Source organism: Tachysurus fulvidraco, chromosome 2 (assembly GCF_022655615.1).
Source record: "Tachysurus fulvidraco isolate hzauxx_2018 chromosome 2, HZAU_PFXX_2.0, whole genome shotgun sequence".
In the NCBI taxonomy this organism is placed as follows: domain Eukaryota; kingdom Metazoa; phylum Chordata; class Actinopteri; order Siluriformes; family Bagridae; genus Tachysurus; species Tachysurus fulvidraco.
In genome coordinates this window covers 8,462,229-8,487,886 of record NC_062519.1, presented here as the reverse complement: position 1 = coordinate 8,487,886, position 25,658 = coordinate 8,462,229, and the positions used below count along the sequence as shown (strand labels likewise).

Sequence of the window (25,658 nt, the reverse complement as noted above, 5' to 3'; positions counted from 1 at the left end):
ATATCTGCATTAAAAATTTATAATTTAAGATTTAAATTTTAGATTTAAAATAATAGCCAGACAGCAGTTTGCACAGATTAAACAGTAAATCAGACAGAATTGTATATTTATCTTTTATTAAAATACAAAGCAACAGTCTTTCAAGTGCACAAGTTGGACCTCGCTAAAGAATATCGGGTCAAAATACAGAGGAAAATGTCTTATCTCAGTAATCATCATTGATATGCTCTCATTTTTTATTCCTAAATTTCTATACAAACCTAAAAAGACAACACGTTAAAATGGGAAATAACTGATACACAGTAAAGAGGTTTTAAAAAAAAAATGTAAGCATGTGTCTAACTTTATGAGACCTTAAAGTGATAAAAAACTACCTGTAGACCTGCAACATAATGTAAGCAAAACTTTTCACTAGGTCTCCTATGATTAGTGTGTAGTTACAAGTCTATAAGAGCTCAGCTCTTTAGACAACCAAACCCTCACTAGGTCAGATTTAAATCTCATTAAAAAATGAACAGAGAAGAAGAATTTGAATAAGGAAGGACAAATTATTCATGGATTTGTAAAACAAACACAGTGATCCAATACTGTATGGAAATCAGGTCCAATATAGACCTGAAACACTGGATAACTAGGTGAATGATGTGGATCATGCTGTGAAGGTGTATTATTTTGACGAACCCAACACAAGTGCACGTAAAGATACGGACGGGTCTTAAATCCCGCCCGCAGGCCTCGGCTCCTGAGAGGAAGTTAATATCGGACTGGTTTTGAGTATCGGATAATACTCTGTGCTTGGGTATAGTGTTGCAGCTCAGCCAACCCTCAAGAGGTGTAATGTGCAGTCCTGCATTTTTACATGCATGCTTTCTTTCTTCCTGTTGTAAGAAAAAAGAAAAAAAAAGTGCTGCGTTTGGTAAGGAAGTGTACATGGAATTTTTTTACCTGGGAAAGCAAACCAAACCAAACCAAAATTTGCAATGTGTCAAATGCTGATTTTGGCATTTTTAAATTTGTACAACTTCAGTATTCTTGTTCGCTGTAGTGAAATCTACGTTGAATTTATTTCGAACCATTCTTGTGAGGATTGCAGAAGGGGGCAGAACTAAAATCAGAGACTTCAAAATATCTGACAACCATTCCAGATTAATAGCTTCGGGGGTAGTTATAAAAAAAAAACAAAAAAAAAAACACTACCCTTTTGGTGTGTTTAGAGTAACAACTCATAGCAGCAATCTCATCTTAGTTGACCCAATATTTATGATAAAGCATTTTGCTACATACAGTTCCACAGCTAAAACCCAGTCATAGTTTACTAATGGTGTATTTAATGCTATGCAGTATACCTCATCACACCAGAAGAAATTAAGTGTAATAATAAAATGTGCCCTTTTAAAGGAACACAGTCACATATGAAGACTCAATCTTCTTCACTTCATCTGAACCGTTAAAAACTCTGCTCTCCTTCTTCTACTCTGGTGCTTTGTTCTGGGAAATAATTTAAATACATTAATGTGATTGATGTGCTCCAGGTTTAGCAGAAGGAATCTGTGCATAAATAATAAGATGGCAGCCATGTTAGAAGACAGGCAGTCTGCTGGAGGTCAGAGTGCAAATGCTGATGTCTTCCGTGTGAGCGGCTCTGTGAAGCGACGGCTCGGAAGCGCTGCGGTTGATTTTGGGCAGCGAGTGTTGCAGCAGCTCTATAGAGGCCAGAATCTGAAGGATAAAGGAACAAGTATCAGTATGCGATGTCATTTAAATTCAGATGATCCTGTCAACCGTTTACAGTCTGACTCCAGAGTAATGACACTTTATTTAACTTAACCCTGGTCTCTGTGATGGTTGTGGCTTCACAGCACCTAAAATGTTCCTTGTGGTTCACTGGAAAACCATCAGAAATTTTGGCCCTGAGTGAATAGTTATTATGGCAGAAAAGCTCTTTGTTTAAATACATGTTTGTCTAGGACAGTAAGTGTGTTTAACTCCTAGCTTTTGGTACCTGTGGTGTGGTTAAACCATTTCTTTGCACTGTTTTTTTATTACTGTGTATGTATAATCCCTTGAAAATAAATGATATTCAGTTTGATTCAATTTTATATGTATAGCACTTTTATCAATGGACATTGTCTCAGAGCAGCTTTAGAGAAATGCAAAATTTCAGAAAAAAAAAAAGTTTAAAATTAAATATTGAAAATTAAATAATGAGCAAGCCAGAATAACAGCGGCAAGGAAAGATACAAAAAAATACAATTATCTAAAATAAATATGACCTGCTTTCTTAGGACTTTGTTAAATTAGAAACAATGCAATTAAAAAAAAATAAATAAATAAAAAAACATGATGGGGCATGCTGCTATGGGAAAATAAACAACAGCAGGGAGATATTATGTCATTGTGATTTTGATTGTTTACCATTAACAGCACTTTCGACACATTTACTCCTCTTTTACTCTTCCTTTTGATTGTTTACTCCTCTTTTACTCTTTTTTTTTCCAATTATTAATAAATACATAAATCTCATGTTGTGAAACATCTGAGACACAAGTTGGTTCCTGTTATCACTTGTATTAAGAATTTGAATTCAAACTGAACTGGTCATGTACACAAACATTCACAGTATGATGGGGAGATAACTGTATTTTTTCTGACTGTCCCTGACAGCAGAATTGTCCCGAATGTAGAACGGTGATAAAGCATCTTTCCCTCGCCAGCCTCTTTAATTTCTTACTGAGTTAATGAGACAAAGCTGCAGCTTGTCATATCACCAAGTTTGTTATGTTCTTATAAAAAATAACCTTATTTAAGTTTATTACACTTAAGTCAATAAGTGGCTATAAATGTTACTTTAGAAACGATCAAATATTAGAAGGAGCATGTTAATATAAACTTATTTCTTCAGCTGGCACTACGGACCAATCAGGGTTAGAGTTTTTTGGTCCTTTAAGAATTCTGCCATTTTTAAAATGACTACAGATTTTCCCTCCAAAAATGATGCATTTTTGACTGAAAATCAAAAACTGCAAAATCCTATTAATCCAGTAAAACAGTGCTGATTAACATATTTCATGACTTAAAAAATTTCATAACGTCAGTGATTACTTGTGGGAACAGCGGCCTGTCATCTTTCGACTTTTTGATGCAGTCAGCGACGAGTCTCTTCATTGCTTTGGGGCAGTTCTTATACAGCTTGCTTAGGTCTGGAGACAAGTAACCTTTTCCTACCATGTAAATGATCTACAAAAGAGATTATTGGAATTATTCCAGCATGCAATATACATCCATAATGCATAATTAAGTTTCCCCAGGCTGAAAAGCCAGCAAGAGAAAAATCAGCATTTTTTTTTTTACCAAATATGCAAAAGTGATTAGACGCTTGGGCTGAGAGAGCTGAATGTTGCCAGGCTAGGATCGTGAGAGTGCAGTTTGTCCAAAGAAATGCATGAGGGAGGTTCCTCTGCCACAAATTACCAAGCAGAGCTGGCTGCCCAGTGCCCACTCATGTCTGAGGCTAAATTTAGCATCTGGACTCTACACAAGTTATAAAAAAACCAACGTGGACAAAGGCTACATTCATGTATGAAGTACATTGTACAGTATTTGACTTCGAGTGGAAGGTGACCAAGTCAGTCACCAGAACTTAAGATGAGCATTATTTCCCTTCCAAAAGAGGAGACTGAAGGGAGAAACCCCTCCAAAAACATACAACTGAAAGAAGTTGTGGTACAAGCTTGGAAAAGCGTCACAAAAGAATGCAAAATAGTGTGCCATTATATTTATTTTAAGACTCTATTGCTATAATTTTGCTAGAAATCTGGCACTCATTAGCATGCATTATACTATTTTTTTAAATTAAAGGCACTAATGAGATGAGTTTTTAATAAAAAATCATTTCACTGTGATTTGTGTAGTTACCTGGTCTCCGTTCGCAATCAATGAATATGGAAGCTCGCCGGTCATCAACTCATAAAGCACAATACCGTAGGAGTAGACGTCCGACTGGAAACTGTATGGATTACTGTCCTGCATCCTGATCACCTCAGGAGCCTGTAGGACAGAAATGTTACAGAATATGTTACTATTAGTGCAATCAGGTCCAATCAAATCATTAAATAATATTTTAAATAGTTTTTTTTTTCATTCTACCATCCAAAGAATGGATCCGGAAGGCTTCTCTACTGGATTCGAGCCGCTCCACCGTGTCTTCACAGTGGCCAAACCAAAGTCTCCAATCTTCACTGTTAAGCCTTCATGGAGGAAAATGTCTAGACATGTGATTTAAGGGCTGAAATAACTTGCAGCACCATAAGCACCTTGCAACAAATAATCCTGGTGACTACATGCCACTGCCTACTATTGTTGAAATGCTGTTCTTTGACCTATGGCCAACCGGTATACTGACCACAGTGGAGACTAGAATATTTGCATCCTAAACTATAAACATACACACAGATGACAGTAAAAACATCAACTGTTCTTTTTTCCAAACTTCAGCTGCCCAATATAGCCCCAGAATCCTGTTCTTGCTTGACATGAGTAGAACCCGACGTGTCACTTCCTGTCCTCTGACCGCTCGCTCATCAACAAGCTGTTTCCACCTGCAGAACCACCATTCACTCCATGGATTTTAAAACAAAAACCCTAGCGTGTGTTAGTGGACAGATTCACTGTCCACCCCAACAACAAAATACACTCAGGAAAAGTACTAAGTAAATTGTGTCTTTATTTTTAATTTCCAAATAGCCCTCAGTCTTAGCTACTTCCATTGTTTTTGCTCACAGGAGGATGGGAAATTCAAAGGTCAAAGTTAGGCAAAGGGAAAATAGCCACTAGGGAATTTCTGCATCCTATCCCTACAAGTTAATTGCCTTTTGGTTAGATGGATGGGTGTCTCCGGTATCCTGGTAGCAGAGAGTCAAAAACCATAAATACTATGCAAAGACAGTGATTACTAGATACTAGACAGTGATTACTGGTTGGCTGCTGTCAAATAATGGCTCCACTTAAAAATATATATATATATATATATATATATATATATATCTTATATGTCTGATCAAATAAATGAGTGGGTGGGAATGCAAATTTGTGTTAAACTATTCCTCTGCGTAAGAACTCTTCCTTGAATTCTACACATACATACATCCATCCATATTCTGCATACACAGAGGCATGAGGGCACCTGGGCTAAAGGTGGGGGACAACCCTGGACAGGGTGCCAACCCACTGCCAAAACATTCACACACTACGATTTAGATATGCCAATCAGCCCACAGTCTTTGACCTGGGGAGAAAACCAAAATAAACAGAGGAAACCCTCAGAAGGACATGCAACAAAACACTGTACACACAGAGCAGAGGTGGGAAACAATCCACTATCCCCAGAGGTGGGAGGCAAATATGCTCCCAATTCCCCGAATCCATTTTATTACATTACTTTATTCAAGGAAGTAGTTTATTAAAACAAAAAAGTGCTTGGCTGACATAAGAACAAAACAGCCGTGCATATTTAAAAACACATAGGCTTTCATATTATTTATTACCTTTCACACAATTGCCTTTCTCCATTTAAAAAGAGTTTATTCAAAGGATACTTTGTGACTTCATGTCCCGGTGGATGATGTTCTTAGCATGCAAATAGCTGGAAGGGAAAAAAAAACCTAACAACCATGAGATACAACACAACATACTGACAACATTATATTTACTGTCTCCACTCCAGTAAAACCATCCTTCTATGTCAAGTGAAAAAAAATGCCTCTATGTTTACATAAAAAACACCCCTATATTGAGTGAACTCCTTTCCTGTTTTCTAAAAACAGAAACATTCACTTGTTGATGGGGTGGAAAAAGTCCAAACTTAATCCGCTATGGAAAGCACAAATGCTGCACACCGTTTGAAAATGACTCTCCACCTCATTAAGCATGGCTCTCAAGTCCACAATTCTCTGCTCAACACACCGCAATGAATATTCAAGCCTAACCTTAGCATTATGGCACATGCTATATTACTGTAACGCCAAGTCTATGAAGCCTCATAACCATCAAGGACAGTAGAGCAGTAGAGTAGAACTCTAAAGCCTTCCATGTTTACTCACTCTATGCCTTGCGCGATCTGCCTGGCGATGTCAATCAGCTGGAACAGCCTCAGTTTGGTGTCCTGGACATGCAGGTGTTTATAGAGGCTGCTTCCGTCACACCACTGGGTCACAATGGCCAGGTTATCTTTGGTCATGTATCCCATGAACAGCAAGATATTGACGTGCCGAGTCTTTCTGTAGTGGATAGATCAGAGAAATGTGAGACGTTAGTTCAGGTCAGAACTAAAAACTTTATTCCAAAGAAATGCTCTGAGTAAAAGCGCATGCAATAGTCAGGAGCTATCAGTAGCTAACAGTAAATGAAAAGTAATTTCATTAAGTTACATATTAGGCATGACTAGGAATGGTGACATTCTTTTGTTTTACAGAATAATCTCTACAGAATCCCTCGTAAATACCTTTTTGAACATTTTAATCTCTCTCACCTTAAAACTGCCACCTCATTGCGAAAGGCCTGAAACTGCTCTGGTGTAGGATCTTTGACCTTTAAAATCTTCACAGCAACATCTCCTAAATGAGGTACACAGGGTACGTCCAGTTTTTCATGAGTTCAACACAGATCTACAGAACATTGTTACATACAAAATGTCTTTGTAAATCTGGGCTGTTGGCCAAAAGTTGCATGAGTCTGGGTAAATCAGCAAGGGTGGGCGAGTCATTTGAAAGGAAAACCTGAATGGTTGCAGTCACTCAAAAGAACTTAAATGGCCAACAATCTGAAAGGCTATTACTCAGTTTTACTAATGTTGTTTTTGTGGCAATTGTTAACCCTTCCTTTACTTCAGAATACACTGCACCATCACTACAAATGTCAGTTCTTTCTGTAGCACATGCACACACATAGACACACATTCACTTGCTACAGGAAAAACCCCAACAAATTTCAGGATCTTTGCCTGTTAATCTATAGGTTTAACCTGAACACAAAAAAGGTCCTGTCAGAAGTTGACTAAGCAAAGCTTTTGTTTGTTTATTATATCATAATGTTTCCTATGGGAGCCAACAAATCACACTAACTACTTTAAGTAAGATTTCATTTAACTCTATAAACAGAACAGTTAATGATATTCTGTCAGACTGAATGTGAAGATTTTAGGAAAAATATTTATTACAGTTAAATGTGACTTTTTTGAGGAAAGCAAGGGGCAACGCTACAACTGTTCTGTTCGAGTCTTGGATCAGTCTGCTGTCCACTCCGATAGACTGTTCCGGACTTAACAGAAATACTTTATTTTATTATATGATATAAATATGTAGGAGCTTCCAGGGAAAAGGCATGGCATGATGTCTGTTTAAGAGTTAATAAACTCTTTATTGAACCTGCTACATCGCTGCACTTCACACAGAAAAGCTTTCACCACTTTCTCTCTCAAATGCAGCTGCCTAATGAAGCTGTGAACAAAATCTTTTTTGTGAAAACTGTTAACAAGACCACTAGCTTCTACAGAGATTAAAGACCCAAATTCATCACTGATAAAAAAAAAAAAGGAGAGAGGAGAAGGATCGCTCTACAACGGTGTGTCCTAGGTTTTAGGATGTTATCATAATCCGAGTGCATTTTGTCCAATTTTCCATATAATGATGGCCGACTGCATCAATGCATGAAATCACTTTTATCGCTAGCAAGGACAAACACATGGTTTTCTTCAACAGAGCTAGTCATAATATAACAATCATTTTGTCAAAATTTAAAATGCTTGTCATAACGTTCACACACAATGCACATTATGAATAAGTCAAATGGACTTCCTCAGGTTTATTGTCACCTCATAAAAACAGGAAATAAGAAAAGAGCATATCGATTTGTTCACTTCCCCAAAGACATGTTTGGTATTATAGGTTCATAACAAGACATAATACATATTGCATAATACAGTGAAGAGATGGATCAAAGTTTCCAAATGTATCACTAGTCCAAAACCCACCATTAGGATCGTTGACCAAACCCATAAAAGTATCTACTCCAGGAGTTTCATCCTTTAACCCAAGCTCTAACCTGAGTTTTCTAACAAAAAAAAGTTCTCTGCACATTTATATATGAAATAATAAAGGGTTTGTTTTTAAGCTTTAAAAACAAAAACAAATTAGACTTTACTTACAGACTAGACAAGAATGTGTGCAAGGTGTCTGCTTTAATTCCTCCAAATTGCTCTTATCTGGTGCCCATTTCTCTCACCAAATAGTCCATAATATTGAGTTGGTCCACTCACTCTCATTGGAATCTTAAAATTCTAGAGTCCATCAGTTAATACAGTGAGGAAAGGTACGGAGCAGGTGAACAAGCCCCATAGAGGGAGAAGATGGGGTGATATCATAAACAAATCAGATCACATCATATCATATCATATATCCCTTTCAGTTGCCAGCTGGACCACCATGTATTCATTATGCAACGGTGCATATTGTATAAACGAAGGCTTCTTAAAGGGAGGAGTAAATGCCATCAGGGTGCAGAACATGTGGTGCAATTTCCACTGACATTTTGCAATAAACTTGCCCAAGACAACAAAATTCTCTTTCTCTGTGTGCTTAGTTAAAAACTAACCAAGGGAACTGTTCTACAATCAGTCACACACATTATTCCTTTGATCTCCATCACCATGTTAAACAGCTGCCATGCTTACCGTGCCATTTCCCCTTGTAAACTGTCCCAAATGTCCCTGATCCAATGCAGGAGTGCAGAACTACCTCGCTGGCATTGATCTCCCAGTAGTAGCACGAGTCTCGCTTCTCCCTGGGTCGCTGAGTGGGAAGGAATTACAGTTTTTGCACCCAAATTAGCTTTAAATACAATTTTCAATATTTGCCTTGATTTTTATAATTAGATTTTTTTTATACTGGTAAAATAATAATAATAATAATAAAATTTTTAAAAAAAAGGAGAAGGATGGAAGCAATTATTCTATTAATATGCAAATTAGAAATATTACAATATATATAGAGACAAAACACTATATTCTATTGCGGAGGTATGAGATCACAGCAAAGTTATGAAATTTATGATTTCACCCAAAATGCTGCCGAAGAGGAAAAAAATTAACAACGATGAAAATGAGATCAAATAATTACCAGAAAACCAAAAAGACAAAAACTTCAACTAGGATCATGTCATTATGTTTCCAGTGCAGCTATGTGCCAAAACTACACTTTATTATCAAATCACAAAATTTTCTTAGGATGAACTTCACTATTCTGAAAACTTGAATTTAATTTGCTTTTTTTTAGATTACAACAGTGGACCATTAATTAGGTCCAAGAGGCAGCAAAATTCACAAACCTTTGAACAAAATCTCAGATATTTAATCCAAAATGCAAAGCTTGTTATCCACAACAACCCTGCTGTGTGTTGAAAATCAAAATATAATCACAATATTATTAGCACATGTCGACTTTAGCCTTCATCACTGATCAACTGATCAAATAGATCGAGACAGAATTAAAGAAATGTCTACAGCGTGTGACTGTATTACACACAGTTTCAAAAGAAGAGGTTTAAGAACACATTGAAACTCACCATTCGGTTTTTCTCCTGAGTATTAGATGAAGCCTTTTCTCTGTGAACAAGGCCTGGAGGTTTAGCCTGAGCCCATCCTGTGGGACTGAGATTAGAAGGTCTTCCTGTGCAGGCAAGTGAAGGCAATACAAGTAAGACAAAATGAATATGAAGATGTCTTTTTATATTATAAAGAAATATGTTTCTTTTATAAATTTTCTTACCCGAGTCCTGAATTTTTAAGGCATCCTGTTGGGAAAGGGGAGATGCAGAAGTGTGTTTAGTTGTGAACAGGTTGAATTGATGCTGTATCTATATGTAATGTATTTCATACTAGGTCTCGGTCACAATTGATTAAAAAATAAATCATCATTATTTTCTAGCCAGTGCATCCCTAAAGAATTTAAGACAATCTCTGCTTTTTGTCCTCTCGTTGCTTTATTGTACAAGTGCCTTTATATATTTACTTATTTTTCTTTGTCTGAAATACTTCAGCACCCACAAAATTAGTCAATTTAGACCCCACTACTGTAGTGTAGTTTAGTGGCAATGTAATTAGCTCTGTATTGTATTCCCAGGCTAGGACTTTTTTCTAAAGGGTTTAACATGAAGTAATTGGCAAGTTACCAACATTTAATATTTAAAGGTGGGGTCTCCGTTGTTTGAAAGCCAATGTTGACATTTGAAATCACAAAAACAAACACGCCCCTAACCCAAATGGTTCCCACCCCTGTACTGATAGCTCCGCCCACACATACACCAGACAAGTATAACCCAAGTATAACCCAGACAAGTATTATGGCGGAACCTGTTAGGGCAGCTGACCGAGGGTATATTTTTATCAATAAATGAACTCAATGAGTAATACTATTTTTTTTTGTAGTATTGTGTGTTGTACTATGAAAGGTTTATATATACGTTTCACGTGGAAGACTTTCAGTTCTGTCCAACGCTGGAAAGCTGATCCTATATTAACACGTCCTACTTCTTTCCTTATCGTAAGTCTTTCTTCGCTTTCTTTCTTTGTTTTTAATGTTAATGTTAAAACGGCTTTCTGCTAATGTCACACATGTGCACTGAACACTCTCTCCACCCATATTGACAAGACACGCCCCTTTCTGCTCATTGGCTACACGTTAATTTTGTTTTTGTTTTGTTTGGCGGCCCACCGCAATTTTCTGAAGCATTTCTCAAACAACAGAGACCCCACCTTTAAATAAAAGGCACAAGTTATAGAGTATGCTTTGTAATGGGATCTTTAAGTCTGAGCAACCCTTATGTAAAAATACTTTTTGAAAAAGAGCATAACCGAAATGTTTCGGTCAATCTAACTTCCTAATCACAACAACGATGCTCCAGTGGTGAGATTTAATTCAGATATAATATTTAATATCGGAGTTTTTCAAAAGGTTTAAAAAAAAACGAATTAAAAACTAATGCTCATTTGTCTTTGGAGACAGTGGCTGAATTCTGACAAACTCCTAAAAATTACAGTATAATGCTTTTCACTTCAGTTACTTTCTAATCTTGCCTTGGCTTTCGACCTGAAAAAGATCATGTTTGGCATCAAATCAAGTCTGGTCCAATGGGTTTTTAGTGTCGTTCGTCTATATAGCTTGTATACATTGGACTAAAAAGGTATCATTGCACAACAAATATTAGTGCACACAACTATGCAAAGTGCAAATATAAAAAAGTTTGCAAGACAATAAACGCACAAAACAGAACAATATATACACAAGACAGTAAACATTCAGGACATTATTTTTTTTTTATCCCAGATGTGTGTTAAGAAGCATGAGGGTGTTGAGTAATCTGACTGCCTTAAGGAAGAAATGGTTGTGGAGACTGCTGTTGGTGGCCTGTATGGTCCTGTACATTCTACTAGATGGCAAGAGGGTGAATAGTCCATGAGAGGGCTGAGAAGGGACAAAATACTGGTGCTGTTGTGTTTACTTGTGTTTTAGACATTATAGTTCAAGCTTGTATCTGTTAGATTCTAATAGGAAATGTCACAATTTAAGTTTCCCAGGCCGCTAACAATTAGTCTCAGCGGTATACTTAATGCCAAAACTGAATAACTATATATATAGAGAATACTTACGGTCTGGCCACACAGCTGTGGTGAGTTAAAGTATGTCCGTAACACAATAAAAGAGATTGATCCAAAACTTTATCACATTTCCATATCATTAATGTTGAGAACACATAACTGTTCCCACCCAAGATGGATCTGGAGCTCATGCACCTCCTAATTCTAAGTTTAACCCTGGTACACCACTAAACTATGCTTGTGCCTACACTTAAATAGAGCCCTCATGTGAGTATAGGAACAAAATAAAGAAATAAGCATACTCGTGTGAAATCAGGTTTGGACTCCTCACCTCAGATGAAGCACCACCCGCAGGCTGGCTGCTGACCATGTGGACGTTGGGTGTGGACGTGGAGCGCTGTTTCTGGGAGAGAGAACCGCTGGAGGGTGGCAAGGGTGCAATGTAGTTAAAGGCATGAGGTGTTGAGTGTCTGTGATAAGCGCTAAAAAAAAGAAGAAAAAAAAAGGATTGGGTCTTCATTCAAATAATTGCACGGAAGACTGCTTCCTAAAAATAACACTGCAACAGCTCAGTGAACATAGTGTGCGTTTGGTGTTGATACAATTACACAGACTACACGATTAATAGTGTTGAGACAGCTAGATAGATGAGCCTCAAAGCACTGTGGTGGAAAATCATAATGAACAAGCATGAAATGTAGCTTTGTGAAGTGGAATTTCTGATCTAAAGATTGATTAGAACCCTCTGATTGGTGTCAATGCATTAGTTTAGAAAAGACACACTCCTGTGAAATGTTGTATTTTAATACTGATTAGAAATAACTAACTAGTGTTTGGTAAACAATGTTTGTTCATTAGTCTAGAAATCAGAGAAAGTGTCTACAGAAATCTTTTCTGTACATACATAGCCAAATCTCCATATTATTGCTTCAAATGACAACTAAAGGCCTTTTAAATAAAAGGTATTGAATGATGAATCAGTTCATCCTCTGAACCCTAGGAAGATTAGAGACTGTTTCATTTGATCGTGATGTTTATAGAGATGGTTCCTGGCGAGCGAGAGCTCCATTACTTGTTAACTACATTAAATGTTGTAGTTTCAAAGCAAATGGCAGACACTGGCCTTATCTTGGATGATTTAATAAAAACCTGGAATAATAGGAAAATATGGCAAATTTCTTTCTCTTGCACTCGTCACTGATTTCTACTGTGAATGTGACCTCTGCCACCGGTGAAGCTGTATTGGAAATGGCTGGAGCAGTGCAGAATACAAGCATCTTAATATATTTAATAAAAAAATCCAAGAAAGAAAACGGCTTTTTTTGTTTGGATTCTATCACTATGCCTTTTAGGCTGCACATTACTCTATATGTAGGGTCAGTCAATAAGAGCTTTTAAGCTTCTCCCAAATGACTACTTAGAAATCTAAACACTAATGTTATAAATCCTCCACACTAACGTAAAGCCGTTTCTTGATCCCATCATGGTCATTAAGAGAAGGTACGATGTGATTTTCACAGCCATGATGTGATGGCAGCGGTCCCTAATTTAGACCAGGGAGCAGTTTGGAGAATTTTTGCTGGCATTACCTAGTCATTCCAGGAGGGAGATTTTGCTGTTACTCATTTGTCAGCATTAGAATTCGTTTCACAGGAACTCTGCTTGTCTGACATTATTTCCATATCCAAAGTCGCATGACCACATATTCCAGGGGAATTCAGCTTCAAGCGTGGTCTAAACTTCCTCAAACAGCCTTTGGAGTATGAGACTGTACCTCATCATGACAAAGACTATAGACTTTACTTCAGTTTACAAATCTTAAAATATTACCAAAAAGACTAAAAACATTTAACTTTTACTTTAATTATTTGATGCTTTCAAGCAGCCTCAGGAGGACTGACCTGGCAGGAAATCGGGATAAAGAGTCTCGCATCCTCCGAGATGAGAGAGGTGGAAGTGATGGTGCTCCACTTTCTCCGGGTGTGGGAAACAAACTGGGTGAGGAAAACAAGCAGGAACATTAGTGCTTGTGTGAAACATTCCTTTAGAGCCTCATAGACAGTGAAGCCTGGCTACTATGGGCTTCTCTGTTAGACTCACAGCTTTAGCAAGTACACAGCAAGTACATAATGGAAGGAAAGATAACATGTATTGGACAACAAGCTTTTAATATGTAATTTTGGCACCAACTCAGATGCTGTGTGTCTCTGAAGGCAACTCAATTGGTTAAGGCTTTGTTGATTTGAAGGTCAGGGTCCAAGCACCAGCACCACCAAGCCCTTGAGCAAGGCCCTTAACCACTCTCTGCTCCAGGGGTGCTGTATCAGGTCTCTGACCCCAACCCCCAAATCTGGGATACGTGAAGTAAAGCATTTCATTGTCCTGTAATGTAGATGTGACAAATATATTCCATTCCACTTTACTGACAGGTTTCACTTGTTCTTCCTGGGTACAAAAATAAACTCAAATGTAATCTTATCTCAAACCATATCAAGCAGCAGGAAGACAAAGAGTGTGCTTGATATGCCAGCTTGATCTGTATAAAACTTTAGGTGGTCATGCTAACGTCTTTACATACCTAGTATATCTTATCTTATTATCAAGTTAATTGGTAAATATTTTCAGTGCACTGAAAGCATAAATTTAATGTTTCATACAATTGCATTTTTTTGTTTGTTTATTGGGTATATTAATAGGTATAGGATATCTAGTGATCAGTGCATTCTTTAGTAAAAGGAACTTGCAGACAGACACTGCTAATTTTGTTTCATGCTCTTACGTATGAGAAGAGTCTGAGGATTAAACAGAAGGTCAAGAGAAGAAACAGATAAAACTGAACACAGATATGTACACTTCAATAACAGGCACCCATCCATCCCAATCGTTTAATAACCATAAGCCACCACTGAGCTGTCTCCAATCATCTTGGTGGACAAAGATCTTTCTTTTGATTACCTTTACCTTCTTTATATTTCTGACAAGTTCCTGTTTTTGTAACCAGAGAAAAGTATGCAGACAAAGCAAAGTATATAATATAACCAAAAGCAACAAATTTTAAACATCCATCATGTTCAAAATGTTCTCTCTTTAACCCGACTAAATACCAAAAATGACTAAATACCAGGTGAAAATAAAATGGTCTGTTGGTAATAATGCTGCTGAGGTCATCAAAAAACAATCAGAAATTTGCATTGTCTTCCCTCCTAAACCTAATCCTGTCCTAATAAAGCCTCACTTACAGGAGCTGTCGAATGTTGCTCCAGTCAACACACATGGTGGGGACTTTGGTGCTGCAGTGCTCATGGAATTTGTATCCACACGTCTGACATCGGAAGCCATGTAAAAGAAACTTCTGGCAAATGTCACAGAAGGCCAGCTTCAGAAACGTCTTTCGTACCTGTTAATGGTGATAAACCGGTTGGTCAATGAGACTTCAGCAAGTTCGTTCTCTGACACTGTAACGCCTTTGAATTTCACGAAAACTCACAAAATTGTGTGTTGTTAGTGGTACGTGATCTAAGACTTCCACCAGCAGCTCTTCCCCAATCAGAGAGGTAGAATCGGTGTTCCAGTCCACACGAGATTTTTTGCTGAAATCATAGAGAAAATAGAAGTTAAATATTTTAAATATATTTTAGTTTTTGTATTTTTTTTTTTAAAAAGTACAAAATCAAAAAATTACAATCACATTAACTTTTCAATGACACCATCCATTATCTACTTAGTAGTAAAAATATAGTCAGCCAGATCAAGATTGGTGTCCAAAACACTATTGATTTGCCCTGTAGGCTAATCTAGGTGAATTAAAAGTAATGATCGATCTAACCCAAAATCTTTACGTTAAAATATATAAACATCACAAACATGTACTTGACAATAAGGTGTTGTTTAACAGTTAGATGATGAGGGCAGCCATCCTAGCCGATCAGAATCAGTTCTTCTACCCAATCATGCCTCACCACTCAAAGTATGAAGACAAACTTGATATGATGAAACGTGATAATATAGTTCTGCTTCGTAAAAACAGGTTTCACTGCACTTTTCCTACTGAATTCAACACTTTGGGATTTGAAGCCATCTCAGGTAGAAAGATGCCATGGCGTTCATGTACCGCAAGTTGCTTATCTTTCTACCCTGCACGGATTGATCTGTGTGTCTATGTGTGAAATGTAATCACACTAATGAGGTATTTAGGAAGTTATTATGTGTTTAAACAAACAGAGAATGTAAATATTGCCTGGTTGTAGTTATTGTAAATATTGTTTGGGTATTTACTATCCACAGTATTAGAGTTTGTATTATTCCTCACAAAAGCATGATCACATTTACTGAACACTATTTAAAAGAAATTTAAAAAAGAGGACAAATACCCAAGTGCCTTTGGTATCTGCCAAAGTTTAAAAAACACTAGCATGGCTGGCTAACATTAGCTAGCCAGTTGTCATTTAGTAGGATTTACACGGATTGTTTAAATGTTAGAAGCATGGACTATATTCTGATCTCTCAGTGCTCTGAACTGACTCCCATTTGGCAGGATTCAAGGTCCACACAAAGCCAACAAAGCACATTAGCTGGCGAATATCTAGCTAAAACATAAGCAGGAGAAAGGGCTGCTCTGCTCCGATCCTTCAGCATTCAGATTGTTTTACAGCCTGTTGTAACTCTGCAGCTGTAGTTAGTTAGCAAGCTAACTGTAAATAGTCTGGCTTGTTTCTAAGGCCCCGTTCACACTGCAGGTAAAAGGCCACGTTCACACTGCAGGTAAAAGTGGCCCAAATGCGATTTTTTTGGGGTCAAGTGACCAGGTCAGACTTCTCCAGGAGTAGTGTGAACACTCAAATCGGCCCAGATCTGATTTTTTCAAATCAGATCAGGGCCACTTCCATGTGGTCCTGAATCAGACCCAAATCTGATTTTTTCCAGTGTGACCGCAGTGTGAACAGCCAAGGCGGATTTGATGCGACTTTTACGTCAATCTACATCGACATTCGTCACAATTATGCGCCGGCGAAAACGTTCTCTTTTTTTTTCTTTTTTTTTGCGCCGCCGAAAAGATGACACAAACGTGACTGGTTATATAAAGTGGTTATGTGAACCAGCTCATAATGTTTACATTGAATACATCACATTATAGCATTACATGATATGTTTGCTTGCACCAGATGATACAATACATCATAACCTCGCTAACTTTTTAGCGCAACGGTGTGCTGCGTGTGACGTCATTGTTATTGTTTGTTTGCGCATGCGGGTCAGTTCGAAACAGCAAACAGTTCACACTGGTATCTGATATAGGCCACATTTTAAAAGGTAATGTGAACAGCCAAACAAAAAAATCAGATCTGAGCAAAATATCCGAATTGAGCATTAAGACTTGCAGTGTGAACGTGGCCTAAGTTTTCAGCCGGATGACTGCTGCCAAATCAAACCAGACTGTGAACACTAATTACAGAAACTCAAAGACATCATGATTTACAGTTAGGGTTAGTCCCAGACCTAACATCATTTACATTTACAGCATTTATCAGACACCCTTATAGACTTACATTTTATCTCATTTTTATACAACTGAGCAATTGAGGGTTAAGGGCCTTGCTCAGAGGCCCAGCAGTGGCGGCTTGGTGGACGTAGGAACCGAACACACAACCTTCTGATTGGTAGCCCAACACCTTAACCACTAGGCTACCACATCCACATCATAAGATAATTCGTTTAATTAAACATACACATCATATTAAATGAGTGTTCACTGCCTTAGTGTAAAATTAGTAAAATCTTTAAATTTTAAGTAAAATCCAGTCAAATTTTGGACATGAAATTTCTCTTTCCCGACTTGTGTGCATTTTTCTCAGAAGTTTTCCTTTGAGCAAATATCTGAGAAACAACTGTGAATTAAAAAACAGTGAGTTAAAGTTAAAACCTGGCAGCATGACAAGAAGAAAAGGAAAAAAAAAAAAAAAAAACTTTTCCATATAGGCTACTGTGATATGTCTAAATGGTATATGATACATTTTGAAGAAATGTCTAAAGTTTACCTTCTCGGCAGGGCGGGATTAAGCCTGAACACAGCACAGCACTCGGGCTGGAGACCTCGAACTTTAAGGGCCTTAATGAGGCAGCTGTGCAGGGTCATGCCTGGTCGTACGTTCACCTGAAGAAATCCACAGCACACCAAGTCAGACAGAGCAGGCATAGGGGACAGAACCAGGTTAGTCACTACACTTTGATGGAGACACTACTCATACAGAAAATGGTAAATAATAAAGAGATTTTTTTTTATCATAAGAATTGTTAAATCCTAAATTGTAAAATGTTAAAGGGTTTTAGATTTCAGGTGGCAGGTTGATTATATTACTAACAGAACTAACCACAGTACGCTGCTGATTTGGCAGAAAAACACGGATCGTGTTCACTTTGGAGAGGTTTGTGAATTTTTCATCATCCGATGAGCGTCTCCGATAGGGAAAGCTTTTGGTTTTAGGAGGAGACGTGCAGCTATCCTCAAACACTGAGTCTCTGAATCCAAACCCATTACTCAGGGTTTTCCAGGTCCCTTGGACATGCTCCATTAGGCTGGACAGCAATTACCTCAAATACCTATACCAAGAAAATACAAGCAAGACAGAATCAGCAAAATACAATCAAATCCCATTGCTAAGCCCAAATTTGGCAATATAAAAAAACCTTAATGAGAATGAAAGCAAAATTACAAATGAGATGAAATGTTCTTGAGCATGGTGACAAAAATGTACTCCAATAGCCAAACCAATCATCTCAGGTGGGCTTTATCATCATTCCACTTTATAACTCGTACAAATTTGAAAAAAAAGTGGAATATCTTCAGAACCACTGCACAGTACATAATGCAGTAGCACAGTACACAAGACTACATAAAGTACAAAAACTACACCAGTGATGGTATATACTGTATAATATACAATAAATTAACAGGACATTAAATACCCTGGATAGTGTATACTAAAGGTGTGGTTTTTCAACCAAAGCCCTCTCCGATTCAAGTTCATCGAAAGAGCGCAGCTATCATATAAAGTAATTACACGTGTGACTTTACTCACAGTAGTTTAAACGAAGAATCCTGTGCTTGCAATTTCCCAGTCAACTTAAAACAAAACCAAAAAAATAATAATAAATAAGTGCATCACAAATTTAAAAAACAAAAATACAAAATCAAGGACTTTTTGGATGCAACAATCATAAAAAATAAATAAATAAATAAATAAATAAATAAAGTTCCTGAGATGAGAAAATACGTCCCACAACAATTTTACTTGCAAATGAAATATTTATAGCCGATCAACCTGTTAAGGGTAGTATAGTACAATCATGGTCAAAATGTTTGCTGCTTCAGAATTTAAAGATTATTTTTCCACATGTTCCTACTGGAAAACAGTGATAGGCATTTCATAAGTTTATTGGCAAAAACATTTAAGATATGCAAACAGTCAGTATTTGCAGTGTTGACCCTTATAGAAGATAACATTCGCTCTGGCATGCTGGATATTAACTTCTGGGTCAATGGTGATACACTCTTGCCTTATTAGTGCTCGTAGTTGATCCACTTGCCTTGGACTGACTACAGGTTCTTTATAGGATTGAGATCTGGGGAGTTGCCCGGCCACGGATCCAAAATATTAATGTAATGATCTTTGAGCCACTTCATTATCACTCTTGCCTTGTGACAGTGCTACATCATGCTGGAAAATGCACAGATCATCACCAATTTGCTCCTGGATCATTGCTCTTGCAAGACATTTTTATACCATTCTTTATTTATGGCAGTGTTTTTGGGTAGAAATGTAAGTCCCTTGGTTGAAAAGCAACCTTACACATGGATGATCTCTGGATACTTCACTATATTTTCTGCAGAATTTTAGTCTGTCCTTGAAGGTTTTCTGAGAGAGAAGTGGCTTCTTTGCTGCCCTTCTTGACACCAGGCCGTTGTCCAAAAGTCTTCGTCTCACTGTGCGTGCAGATGAACTCACCCACCTGCTGCCATTCCTGAGCAAGCTCTGCGCTGGTGATGACAATTCCGCAGCTGAAGCCTCAGGAGGAGGCGTCCTGGTGCTTGCTGGACACCGTGGGACGTCCTGACGACTTCTTTGCTGCAGTCAAACCTCTCTCCTTGAAGTTTCTGATGATCAGGTAAATGGTTCTTTCAGGTGCAATTTTTTTTAGCAATTTTCTTGCATGTGAGGCCATTTTGATGCAAAGCAATGATAGCTGCATGTCTTTCTTTGGAGGAAACCATTTCTAACGAGATTACGAGGATTGGAAGCATTCCTTCTCTCCTTTTACAGTAATCAGTCTGTTCTTAAACTGCAATCAGTATGATAGTGATCTCAATTTGTGGGCTGATGTGCTCATCAAATGTGCTGATCATATGAATAGAGAAATTGTGTTAGCTGGTCATTTTATGCCAGGACCAAAACCAGTGAAATTTGTTGTTTTTTTAGGAAAAGTTATTTTTTTGCCAATTAAGATTTTTTACAATTATTTAAAATGCATGTGATTACTCTGCACAATAATCTAGAAAGAATGCGAATGAACACTACAACAGCTTAAGGAGCAAACTGCACAAAACACAAAATTTATATCACTGCCAAAACCTTTGGCCATGACTGTGCACTTTTATTAAAAAAAAATCTAAACTAAAGTTTACCCAATAATATTGCAGCATCGGTTTCAAAGCAACCTGTACAAAATCACAATCACACAAGCTACTATCGAAACTTATTTGTGGTTTGGCATCTTCTCCCAGTATGCACATCTTACTGAAAATGTGCCACGGTATGTGTGTGATTAATCATCAAGCACTAGGTCTAGAAATGTCAGTAAGCCGATTGTTATAATCTGAGGATCATTAATACAGCATGGCTACATGTGATAAGCAAGCCATCTTCTGACCTAGGTTCAAATCATTGGTTAGGAGGTATGTAAGCTCTCGCACACATTCATAGTCTCGCTTTAACAGGCAGGATGTTAACAACCTCAACTCAACTCCCACCTGACCAGACGGATTCAATGGTACTGTATCTGTATAAAATACTGCTCCTAGTTTGGTATGTCACAAAGTTTTGTTTAACTTTGTGCAGTTATGCTTCCGGTTCCTATTTCATTACTCAAGTCAAGTCAATAGGTTAATTTGCCATTTGCACAGGACAGACAGTACGGGTACTTAGGGAAGCTTTTTGTGCAAAGTCATTAGAGTTACCGATAAGAAAAACGAGATAAAAGGACTAAACAAAAGGTAATAAATAAGCTTTAAAGCTGTACACTCAATAAACAATATAGAGTACAATAAAAATGCAATAAAATACAATAAGATGTAATGGATGCTATTGTCCTTATAAGAATATTGCAACATTATATTACAATGGAATTTTGTGGAATCTTATTGCACTGTATCCATAGATGGTAGGAAAAGGTAGTGTGAGGAAGAAAGAAAAAAATGAAGTAAAAAAAAAATCTTTAAATGTAAATATACACAACTTCTGATCAGCGAGGTAATGTAGAAACAGGTCTCGATATGTCAGATCAAGACTTGTTTTTGTGATGTTACGGTCATTCGGTTTAGCTAAATAAATATCATGTAATTCTCATCAAAGCATTTTGATTTTTTTTTCTTTTTTATAGAAGTATAAAAGTACAGTCACTATTATTTGTACCACCAAGTACATAGTTGTATAAATGCAATCAAGACCAAGTTGTTACTAAGGACCACTGTGCAATGTTACTGAATGTCATCTTTACTTGAGCTTCTTATTTGCTCCGCTTTTGTTTTTGTTTTTTGTTTTTTTGTCTGTTGGATTATAACGTATTCAATTGCATCCCAGATGCACCGTTCTTAAAAAGATACAAGCGCTATATACTGTATGAATAATTAGAGTTGCAAAGGGGTGAAAAGTTTCCGGTAAATTTCCGGAAACTTTAAACGGGAACTTAATCTGGGCAATTTTGGAAATAATCCAAATTGGAAACGGGAATTTATGGGAATTTACAGGAATTTATGGGAATTATTTGTAAATATATGGAAATTTATATAAACTATATCATAAACAAACATAAATAAACATTTTGTTTGGTCATAAGCAGACATGCATGCAAGGTAATACAAATTTTAAAAATGATGTCTTGACAGATTTAATTATAAGTAGAACTTTAATTGATTATTTCATTGAGTAACACAAAGGCACAATAAACATTATGCTTAATAAGTACTAATAAATAGCCAATATTCTATTAATATTCATGCTAATAAGAAACTAGTTAAATGACCCTAAAATAAAGTGTTACTGTGCATGTTATGGAATAATGCAAGTAAGCAGTGTGCTGTGTGCAAGTGACGGAGAAATGCAGGGTACAAATTCAACTTAAATTGCATTAAATCTTGTTGTTTTATAGGCAACTCTGCATTTTTTAAAATTCCCAGTTTATTTCCATATATTCCTGTTAATTCGCATGGAAAGTTTCCAGCCTTGAAAATTCCCAGAATTTTGCAACCGTGTGAACAATACTGTTCAACTTTCAATAAGAAACTGTTCAAAGACACTATAAGAATGACCCAAGATGAAAAATAGATTGTTAATCAGCATATATTTTGAAGGAGCCACAAACGTCAGCAGAGAGTATGTCTAATCCGATCTGTAGCTGTTCGGCAATTTAAGGCAATAGTTGTCCAATACCAGCACTCAATAGTTAACACTGAATGCATACTTGACTTGCTGTTGCAGTGTCCTTGAGGTTTATTCATTTCTGCAAAAATATATAGGACTCGGATAATCTGCACACACAGAACCTCAGCTCAAACACGGCATGAACCGTACATGCTGAATCCCACTGCAAGTAAATCAAAATTTATTCATCCTGTTTATCAGTTGCTTTATCGGTAAAGTAAGACGTAGTAAATAGTTCACTCCAAACAAGCAGACGATTTTGCGTCTTCCTTGTCTCTATCAAGCTTGCAGCGCTACATAGGTGCATCCCTTCGCCATTACAAACTCGTTCAGCTGGTCTGTGCACTTGCAAAAAAAAAAAAAAGTCACATTGTTGAGCTTTTTGTTAGCATTTGCTTCCACTGAAAGCCAGAATTTACTAGGCTTGTGGTTACATATATAAATTTGGTGCACATATATATATATATATACTATTATATATAGCTTTCAGGTCATCCTGCAACTCTTTTCAAGTGCTTATTATATAAATAGCAACATGGATGCTTAAGTGTGTACAGCCTTCTCCATGAAAATGTTAGGAAGCCCCTTTACCTTCACCATGTTTGCCACAAACAATTGCAATATATGACATGAAAACATTTCATTACATGAAAGGTTTGTTTGGGAGGATTTTTAAAGAATAATATATTGTCTATATATAGAGAGAGACCGCTAGAGAGAATCTTAGTGCATTATTATGTATACTTTCTCAGTACCTTTGTCACCAGTGATTATTTATATTACCACATGCACCAGAAATTAAGCAAACCAATTCTCAAAAACAGAAAAAAAAAAATCAATTAATACGTACGTGCCCAAAACAAGCCTATCTTTAGATGCACTCCAGATAGCTTGAATCATATTCATAGAATCCAAAACAACTGTCTATAAAACTATAAAAGCATGACCGAGTCCAATCTACATCGTTTCTTATAATAAATTTTGAAAATAGGGTTAAAAATGAATTTATGCTGTATGCAAATCTTAAGAAAGAACAAGCATGCAGTATAAGAGATGCATACACTCAATGCTTGTCTGATAAGAGATCTGGGAGGAAAAAAATGAAGAAAGTTTTTTATTTGTTCGTCTTATTTATCCTCTCTAAACAGAAGACAAGTTAAACACTTCAAAGCAAAATAAATATAGATATATATTAGGTATGCATTTCATCGAGAAGTATGTTGTTTTTAAAAAAGTATTACAGAATATAGTTGCATAACTGCCAGAACACCACAGACACTTACACATTTTGCAACAGGAAAAATCGCAACTACATTATTTCAAGCCTTTGAGTACTTTTTAGAAATAGATGAATCTGGGACAAAATGGTTCTTTTAAACAGCTCTTTTAATTGAGTCATGAATCGATTCTGATGCAAAAATGAATACATTTTTTGGGAAAACTTTTTTTTTTCTTTTCAGTTTTTGGGTTTTGTTCTTAAAGTATTGCGTTGTCTGACTCGTAGAACAATAGCCATCACAGAACAGTAAGTGAGAGAGTGTTAGCTAGGCTAGCCATAATTACACTAAAGGAAATTCATTCTTAGGCATATAAATAGACAGCATACTTTAAAAAAAAAAAAAAAAAAGTAAAGTGACAGCATGAATCCCTGTTAGCTGAAGGGATTGGTAAAGCAAATGGAAAAAGTATGCAGACCTGTCCAAAACAATGGAGTCTTTTAAGGAATAAGTGTGTTTGACAGTAGAATGTGAGGCTCCTAACATTATATATAAGTGTTGCTTGGCCTGAAGTGGAGTACTGAATGACTGACTCTTATGATGCAATAGCACGGTCATGTCAAGTGTTCGATATGATCATCAGATAATCTTTTCAGACCCTCTATTACCTAAGGTAATGCAGCAAAAAAAAAAATTCATTCATTAATTCATTCATTGATTCATTCTCAGGAATCACATTATCCTGGGAAGGTTTGTAGTAAATTGAGAATCAATCCTAGGAACACACATAGGGGGCACCAGTCCATTGCAGGGCACCATGCAAATGTATGGAAGCTGAAATGAGTTTTTACACATACACAGGAAGTACATGCGCCTGCTACACCACTATGCCACTCTAAGCTCAATAATACTGCAGCACATTCTTTTTTATAACAAACATTTTACCAATGTGTTCCGGTCATGTCAAAATTATTGTAATACTGATATAGCTTGGTGATTCGATTCAAACTGTTGATTCCCTCCAACTCCTAAATGAGTCATTCCATAGACTGTCATATTTGTTGTTTAAAATAAGAAGTCGTGCTCGGTCAAGACAAAATTTACATTAGCATCCACTGTCTATCCATTTTCTGTACTAGTTACCCCACACAGGCCAACAAGGAACCTGGAGTCAATTCCAGTGGACTCCGGGCACAAGGGTACGACACTGCACAGGATGTCAACCCGTCACAGAGTACACTCACATCCATTTACACACTATGGACAATTTAGAGATGGCAATCAGCCTACAACGTACGTCACTGGACTAGAGGAGGAAACCGGCGTACCCGAATGAAACCCCTGAAGCTTGGGAAGATGGTGCAAACTACATGCACACAAGGTGGATCTGGGAATCAAACCCCAACCCCAGAGTTAAAAGACAAAAGATCCTAATTAAAAACTAGACACTTGGAAATGTACATTTCAATTATTATTGCATATATATTATGTTGGGTTTTTTGTTTGTTTGTTTTTTCAGTGTGACTACACAATCTTCATTTTGAATAGTATACTAACAATTACCGAGGCTTAGATTTTGTATTATTTACTTTAATTGTTCAGTCGATTTCAATCAGTATCCTTATTCTCATGATCATGAATAAAAAAGGAATCGGTTCCATTGTGTTGGTGAATCAAAAGAATCGAACCGCAGTTCGATACACTTTAAAGCGCCGCTCTTTAGAGGAACCGAAGCAGTAAAATGACACGTACTGAACATCACTAGAAAACATACAGTACACGCAATACTGAATTGACTCCTGGTATTTTTAATTGTTCTCAGAATGCCAAATTTAGCATGTTCGCTCATTACTAGGCAAAGTTCAGGACAACTGTGTTAAGCAACATCCATAATCCATAACCCACCCTTTAAACGCACTGTTGTCTTAACACCTATTCTCAATGCTGCAGTTACCGAATTGAAACAAATACTTTAAGTTAAATTCGCCTGTGAATGAGATCGTCGTACCAGAAGCAAGTGAACTACTCACCAGGGAAAAGTCGGGCAACTGTCGCTGCGTTATTTCTTTCCACCCGTATTCAAGTAAACTTAGCCTCCTG

At 37.0% G+C, this 25,658-nt stretch overlaps 1 protein-coding gene across 1 annotated transcript; it reads right to left on the bottom strand.

Moving 5' to 3' along the window:
- Positions 1-99: 99 nt before the first annotated feature.
- On the bottom strand, positions 100-25,658 carry raf1b (Raf-1 proto-oncogene, serine/threonine kinase b). The gene is made up of 17 exons (XM_027140785.2): positions 25,589-25,658; positions 18,016-18,244; positions 17,683-17,798; positions 15,135-15,237; positions 14,887-15,044; positions 13,549-13,641; positions 11,979-12,129; positions 9,819-9,843; positions 9,616-9,719; positions 8,726-8,843; positions 6,527-6,611; positions 6,099-6,275; positions 5,595-5,641; positions 4,147-4,265; positions 3,916-4,047; positions 3,103-3,237; positions 100-1,719 (listed from the first exon to the last, which is right to left on the bottom strand). Exons 2-17 carry the CDS (start codon positions 18,214-18,216, stop codon positions 1,579-1,581), a joined length of 1,905 nt encoding a protein of 634 aa, XP_026996586.1. The 5' UTR covers positions 18,217-18,244; positions 25,589-25,658; the 3' UTR covers positions 100-1,578.